We start from the raw sequence: 8,070 nt of genomic DNA on the forward strand, positions 1-8,070 counted from the left end.
AAAAAAAAAAAAAAAAAAAAGATAACCCTTGGAGTTGCAAAACAAAAGGCACTGGCAGGTGGGCAGGAGGGTGCTAATGTCCTAACTTTGTAGAGGAAGGAACTAAGGCCTGGGATAGGACCAGACTGAGAGTTCCATGAGGGCAGGAACAGGGCCTGTCCCTTCTCGTTGTACTCCCAGCACCGGCACAAGCCCTGGCACATAAGGTATTGGCAAACACTGGTGAATAGATGAAATAGGAGTATAACAATGAAGAGATGATCTGTTTGAGAAAGAGCCCATGTGCCAAGGCCCAAGCTAGGAGGACAGGAGAGTCCAATTGATTTGAATCCAACTCTGCCCTCAGTGTGCTGTAAAAACTTGAGCACTTCCCTGTCCCTTCTGGGGCTCCAGACCCTAAGAGAGCAAGCCCTGGTTCTGAAGCCCCATCTCCCAGAGTAGCTGAAGTTCCAAGCCAGGTTCCCTTCCACGTTGCCAAAGCTGAGGGCCCAGAACATTTTCTGGACTTGAGGATGTTGGTTGCCTGTGCTGCAAAGCCCCTGACCTAGCCTGCTGCTGCCTGACTCTTGGCCCCAGAAGCCACTATTTGCAGCTTGGAGAAACTCGTTATAAACATCTGATTGTCCCTGATTAGATGAGACAATGAATTTCTATTCTGTGTTGCTCAGCTCCCTCTTTGCAAGCCCCAAATTAAAATTCCAGACCAGAGCAAGGGTTTTAAATTGGATTACTGGATGGGGTCCAGGAAGAGAGAAACAATGCAGTGGGGAGCAGGGGGTCCATCCCCTGAACACCCTTCCCTCCATATGTGTTCAGGCTACAAACATGAAAAAGGAGAAAGGGGCCAGAACTTGATTAAAAGCAAATTTAAAACATAATTAAGACCAAAGCTCATCTTAAACAACTAGGACCAAGGAGAGGGAGGGTGGTCCTCCGCCTACTGAGGGATATGGGCAGAGCCACCTTGTGGGCCCAGAGCTAGGGGGCGCTGCAGCAGGAGGAGTTCCCTGACCAGAAGCACTGGGGCTCAGTGCACACCTCAGGAATAATGTGGGAGTCAAGGGGCTATAGGCTCTTCGGGTTCAAATTCTGGCTCTGCCACCCTGGCTTGAGGCATGGCACCTCTGAGTCTCAGTGTCTCCCTTTGTGACATGAGGGTAGCAGGGCCTCCTTTATAGGGTTGTTGTGAGAATGACATGTAAGAAACCCAGCACACAGTATGTGCCCTTTCCCATCATTCTTCCATTTATTCTTCCAAATATATTGAAAATAATTTGTATTTACTGCTGACTGTGTACCAAGCTATGGCTGGGCTGCAGGTACAGTGGAAAGGAGACAGACATCTGTCCTGCCTCACAGGGCAGGGTCTGGCATGTGGGTGCAAGAAGAGGGCTGGGACTAGGACCCCAGACCTTTGGCAGCTCCCCCCAAAATATCAGGGTTGTTTGCTTCTTTAGGGGTGAGAAAGGGGCTTGGGAGAGACTGAAGCCCTGTGGTTCCCAAGGGGACTGAGCAGGGCTGGGTCCTAGGCTCCATCTGTGGAGAATAGGCTGCTAGGTATCTGTCATTGCCACCATTTAGCAACCCCCATGGAGGTGGCCCATCCTGAGGCCTGGGGGAGTGGCAGGCCCAAAGGCCTGAAAGATGTTCCTTCCTACATTTGTCAGATGGTTCCAATACAAGTTTAGGGCTGGGCGGCCTACATTTTGTAAACTGGGTAGGGGCAGCAAATCTAGGAAATAGTGTGCAAATGAGAGGTCCAGAATGAAGGGGAGAGAGCCAATGAAACCAAGAACTAGAGAAAAGAAGGAAGGGTATCTGGGCCAGGCCCAGTTCCTGGAAAGGCAGGAAGGTAGGGTACAATGTATTAGCTGGACAGGGCATATGGACTGGGGCTGTTGCTCCCACTGGAGGCTTGGCTCTGCCTCCTCCTTAGGATGGCTCATTCCTACAACCATCTCCCCAGCTATGACCAGGAGAGCCTGAAGGTCAGTCAAGGCTGGGCTGGGCCCTGCTTTGGGTCCTCTGGGTCCACACTGAGTGGGAGGCCTTCAGATTCTATCTTCTCTGGATTCCTATGCCAGGATGCAGTCTCTCCTTATTCCATGACTACAGGTCACATAGAGGTAGGCAGAGGACCCCAAGGGGGACAGCAGGACCCAGAGCCCGAAAAGGGGGACTATAGTTCTCTTCTGGGGCTTGGATATAGTGGGGTCTGGGCTGGGGTGGCCACCAGTTGCCTAAACCTGGGCATAGCTTGTGTGGACTTGCCTACTATTTATTTTTTCTCCTTTTTTTTTTTGAGACAGATTCTCACTCTGTTGCCAGGCTAGAGTGTACTGGTGTCAGTATAGCTCATTGAAACTGCCAACTCCTGGACTCAAGTGATCTTCCTGACTCAGCTTCCCAAGTAGCCTGGGCTACAGGTGCATGCCACTGTGCCTGGCTACTTTTTAAAATTTTTTCTTAGTAAAGACGGGGTCTTACTCTTGCTCAGGCTGGTCTCCAATTCCTGAGCTCAAGCAATCCTCTTACCTCAACTTCCTAGAGTGCTAGGATTATAAGTGTTATAATTTGCATATTATTTTTAAGTGATTTATTGAGATATAATTCACATGCCAGCAAATTCATCAAAATAAAGTATACAATTCAATGGTTTTAAATATATTCAGAGTTGTACAACCATCACCACAATCTAATTTTACAATATTTTCTTCACTCCTAAAAGAAACCCCCGTACCTATTAGCAGGCCCTCCCTACCACTTCCCTTCTAGCCCCAAGCAACTACTAATCTACTTCTATGGATTTGCCTATCTGGACATTTCATAGGCATGAGATCACACAATATGTAGTCTTTTGTAACTGACTTTTTCCATTTAGCACAATGTTTTCCGGTTTATCCATGTTGTAGCATGTCTTACAACTTTATTCCTTTTTTATTTGACTCGTCTATCTTTGACACAGGCTGGGGCAGCTGCAGGTATGCCTCTATCCAGCAGCCTAGATGCCTCTCACTCATTACTCTGTAGCCCCAGACCCCTCCCCTCCCGCTCTTCCTGGGATAGGCTGAGCACCTAGGGTCTGCCTGCTTTGTCAGGGCAACTCAGCAGGTCCTGTTACCCCACAGAACCACAGTGCCTGGGAGCTGACAGGCACACCCTCTTTGCATAAAGATGAGCAGGCTGAGGCCAAGGAGGGAGCAGAGAAATGTTCAAAGTTATGGGCAAAGCAGGGCCAAAGCAGCCCCCAGTCTTATGTGACCATGGTCTTCCCTTGACACTCACTCCTCATCAGAGTCTGCAGTCTACCTCAGAGACAGAGATTCCACTATCAACAGGTCACTATCCTGGCTGGGTGCTTGCCCATGGCACCACTCACAGACAGACCTGGAGACCAAGAGGAATGGGAAGACCCCAGGCCCAGAAGGAGGGAGGGCTAGGGCCTGCTTGGGTCCTACCCTCATGCCCACATAGGGCCCCCAAGACTCTGAGTTACCTATCATGCAGTCTATCTCAGATAAAACCACCTTGCCCCTGACACCACTACCTACACTCCATGAGGGCATAGCTCTGCTGATGACAGCCTAGCTTGAACTCAGGAAGGCACATGATGATGAAGGGCTGGGGCACTGCCTTTACCATGCAGGATCACTCCACCATCTTGGCCCTCCCTTAACATTCCCTGCCACACATACCTACCTTCAAGGCTTGCACCTTCCTGTCCAGAAGACTCTCAATGTCCCCTGCCACCTTCTCCACCAACTTCTGAGGCTCATTCTCTTGTACCTCAAATAAGTTCCGGTTGTCCTTATAGATCTGGAAGTAAGCAGAGACCAGGGGTAAGGCCCGGTGACCTCATATTCCCAAGCTATAGACCCTACATACCTTTTCTGAACAGCTCACCTCAGCAGAGTCTTCACCTCCACCCTGAACCTGGCTTTGGCCACTGAGAGTATGGAGGTCTAATGCCCTCATGGACTCACAGGAGGGCAAGGCCAGGGGCTCCACAGTTTGCACCTGGGATGAGGGCCCAGTTTGGGCTGGTCTGTAGCTGGTGGTTGCAGTTGGTGGGAAGGGGTTGCCACTGCCTTCTCTGGGCCTCAGAGTCCCCCTTTTAGGGGTCATAAACAGTACCCTCTGACTAGCTGAGCCATTGTTAACAGCAGTAGGGGGAAGGTGGGCTGGATAAGAGATAGAAGACAGGGCATCCACAGGAGATGGGGCCAATAAGCACATACCATTCATCCACATCCCAACACAAAGATGCTGTAATGCATGTATACACACACACAGCCACCCCTCCATATAGGCTCAGGCATCCATATCCCTTTCATGGTGCTACCCCAGGGAATTTGCAAAAGCTCTGGGTACTCCTGGGGCTCCTCTGTTATTCAGAGCACAGAATATGGGGAGCAGTGACCAGGGAAGAAGGGGCAGGTGAGGGAATGAATCTGCGCATCCCTCTGCACACACATGTGACAGCATAAATCTGACAGTCTGTGTGTGTCTTATGCCTCAGCGCATCCATCTGTGGGCACGTGCTGGTGTGTTGGGGGTGGGGTTAGCATCTCTAGATGCAGCCTGGGGGCTTATAGTCTTAGGAGCGGATTTCTTCAAGTGTTTTTGTTCATGGCAGGGGTCTTGGTTTTGTTTGTGTGTGCACAGGCATCATATACCCCTGTGTGTGTCTCCAAGCCTGACTGAGTCTATGTGCCCATTCAGGTGACCCCAGGAAGTCTGTGCCCCAAACACAGGCTTCTTCGCCACAAGAGGTCATAGAATAAGCTGCTGTGACTGAGCCTTGTCACTGGGCTGAGCAGAAGTAGAGGGATGTAGAGAGACAGAGAGAAGGTGATGAGGGGAGATAAGGAGGTGGGAGAGGCAGCTGATAAAAGACAGACAGGAAGGAACAGATAAGGTCAGTGGAGTGACAGCAAGATGTTGTGGAGATAAGGCCTCAGTCATCTGACAGGAGAATGAGGGGGGACTGGGTGCTGCCAGAGCCCGTGCCCTGCTGTCCACTCAATGCCTGGCAGCCCAAGGGTTAAAGCACTGCACAAAACCAGCTCAGGCAATCTTCTCCTCCTCCTGCCATCCTCCTCCCACCCCCCTCCCAGCTTTTCTTTTCGTTTTGTCCTTCTTTTAGAACAAAATAATTTGTAGTGAAGTTGCTCCTTCCCGTGGAGCAGTGGCAATTATGGGGTTAGACTCGAGACTTGGCTGCATGGCCAGGAAGGATGGAGGCCACAAATGGGCACTAGGCCAGACTGTTCCCTGGGCCTCCTGGGCCCCAAGGGCCCTGTCTCAGGACAAAGGTCCTTGGATAGAAGACAGGTGATGGAAACAGACGGTGAAGAGGTGACAGATCCTGGGGGTCACCGGGGAAATGCAGGGAGCCTGGAGCCCTGTACCAGTGGGGAGATTGAGGTTCAGAAATAGGAGTCATGGATGTGTATGACTGTGTGGCAAAGCCAAGTTCCCCACAGTCTTCATCTACCCTTCCCAGGTTTGGAGACATTAAAAACATACCCTTTCCCAGGCCTAGGCCTTCTGCCCTGGATGTGTTGTGGCCATGGTCTCAGCTACACTGGCTGAAGCCTCTGCCCAGTGGCATGTACCAGCAGAGGGCACAGCTGCCTGGCTTCCCCTGGCCTAGGAAGACGTTCCCATACCTCTGACTCTCTTGTCAAGGTCATCCCCAGGTGCTGCCACAGTCTGGGCTTCCCATAGCCAGGTAGCCTCAAGTGTTTCTCCTGGGGAAGTCCAGGAGAGCTTCTCCCTTAGAATCAAGAGGGCCCTACAGCTTGGCATGGTGACTGGGCTAGGGCTCAGGGGCGGCACAAGTGGGTCTCTAGTTGACATACCCCAATACCCCATAGGGGACTGAGAGCTTAGAAGCTAGGACTCTGTCAAAAACTACCCATCTCTGAATTTCAGTATTCCATGTATTAAATGAGAGAACAGCAGGCCGAGCTTCACAGGCTGAACAAGGACAATAAAACTTAGGCCCCAAGGAGCCTGTACTATTATCGCTACTGCTATTGTTAAGGGTTACCAGAATTTTGCACAAGGAATCTTATTCCCTTCCCTGCCCCCATTCTCTCCCTGCTAGATCTATATACTTAGTGCTGTCCAAAGACATCAGCTTCCATTCCTGAGAAGGTAACCTTAGTCTCCTGGGGTCTGCCCATCGCCAACTTACCCTCTCTTCCCAGGCCTGCTTGGGCAATCCCTTCAAAGTCCCTGCCACCATGTCCCTGTCTCAACTTCAGCCCTGGAGGTGATAATGGGGGAGTCTAAACACTAAGACCCCACTGATAGGCTCGGCACTTGTGGCTCAAGTGGCTAAGGCGCCAGCCACATACACCTAAGGTGGCGGGTTCACCAGCCTGGGCCCGCCAAACAACAATGATGGTTGCAACCAAAAAGTAGCCGGGTGTTGTGATCCCAGCTACTTGGGAGGCAGAGGCAGGAGACTCGCTTGAGCCCAGGAGTTGGAGATTGCTATGAGCTGTGATGCCACGGCACTCTACCCAGGGGGACAGCTTGAGGCTCTGTCTCAAAAAAAAAAAAAAAAAAAAAGACCTCACTAATATAGCACAGCCATAGCCAGCTTCCTTCTATCTCTGTCCAAGTATTGGGTCTGTGTGCAGTGGATACTCAGCAAATGTATACATCCAATTCCATGCCCAAGAGCAAAGCTCTGGGGCCAGCTGGGCCTAGGTCTGATTCCTCCACATCCACCTGCAGCTATACGAGCTCTTGGAATCTGATAAAGCATCTATCAAGATTTCTTCCTATTTTCACTTCTACCTGAGGGCCTACTATGGCCCCCTTTGCTAGTTGCTGGTGCCAGTGTTTGGGCCTCCAGTCCACTGACCTATCATGTCCCTGCAGGCCTCTGGGTCCCTAGCCCATGCTGATTCCCACTGCTATACCTTGGATCCTTCTATCTCTGCATCTGTTCCACCTTTCTCTATCTATCTCAATCCTCTCTACAGCAAGAAATGGAATGGGCTGGAAGGGGTTTCTGGTGAGATGGTGGCAGAATCCCAGAAGTACAGGGGCTGGTCAACTGCCAGCCAAGCCTATTCCCCAATTCCAAATGAGTCCTTGAACTGAAACAGTCCCTGAACAGTGGGTCCCTAATGTCTACCCTCTCCTCAACATTCTCCTGGACCTGCTATAGCTGCCCCTGTCTCCTGGGTAGGCGTTGAGTTGAGGTCTGAATCCCAGGGAGATCCAAGTGACACAGTCTAGCAGATGGTCCCACTGGGGGAGACAGGTCATCTTTACAGTGATGTGGTCCAGGGGGTGCTTTCCATTTGCAGGCCCTGCAGGGAGCCCAGGAGAGCTCAGGGCGATCCCAGAGCATAGACCCTACCCCTTTCCTTGAGCCCCAATCTCTAGCCTGGACCCCTAGGGCTGGCTGGGAAGTCATGAAAAGTCAGGGTACACTTAGTGTAGGCCTTCAACAACCACAGCAGAACACATGCCCACTGGTGTCCTTGGCCTAAAGTGTTAATTGGAAAAAGCCAGCAGCTCCCACATTAGCACAGCCCCACCTATGTCTGGGCAGCTGGACTGAGGAATGCAATGGGGACCCCAAGATACTATAGCTCCACACCAGCCATGACAAGGAGGGAGAGGCAGTGGCTTTGGTCCACAGAGGGGTGCCAGGATGGGTGGGACAGGGTAGCAGACTGAAGCCACATGGGTGTGGGGGGGAGGGCAGGTTCTATGGCAGAACAGGGTGGCTGAGGCCTGGAGGCACAATTCAGGGGGCTATTTGGAGCCCCTTATTCTCAGGAATCTCTGGTTCCCCTCACTCTGTATCATGTATATGTGCCCACTGCCCACCTGGGGTGCCCTCCTCCCTTGAGGGCACTCTCACTCCCCTAGTTATGGAGACCTGTTCCTTCATCACTCCCCTCCCCTATGGCTAGCTCCAACCCTAGCCTCCCCTCAGCCATAGCCATCATAGTCATGCTTTTGTTAAGAGGGCATCCAGGCTTGGCGCCTGTAGCTCAAGTGGCTAAGGCGCCAGCCATATACACCTAAGGTGGCAGG

The 8,070-nt window shown here is 51.5% G+C and overlaps 1 protein-coding gene across 2 annotated transcripts in view; it reads right to left on the reverse strand.

The window, feature by feature from the left end:
- CACNA2D2 (calcium voltage-gated channel auxiliary subunit alpha2delta 2) overlaps positions 1-8,070 on the reverse strand; it is a 150,635-nt gene that overhangs the window by 74,445 nt on the left and 68,120 nt on the right. For both annotated transcript variants that reach the window (XM_003800621.3, XM_003800620.3), the window contains exon 3: positions 3,700-3,816. In XM_003800621.3, the coding sequence (XP_003800669.1) occupies positions 3,700-3,816 (117 nt within the window). The remainder of the gene's footprint in view (positions 1-3,699; positions 3,817-8,070) is intronic.

This window comes from Otolemur garnettii, unplaced genomic scaffold, assembly GCF_000181295.1.
Source record: "Otolemur garnettii isolate 467f Iridium unplaced genomic scaffold, OtoGar3 scaffold00179, whole genome shotgun sequence".
Lineage (NCBI taxonomy): Eukaryota > Metazoa > Chordata > Mammalia > Primates > Galagidae > Otolemur > Otolemur garnettii.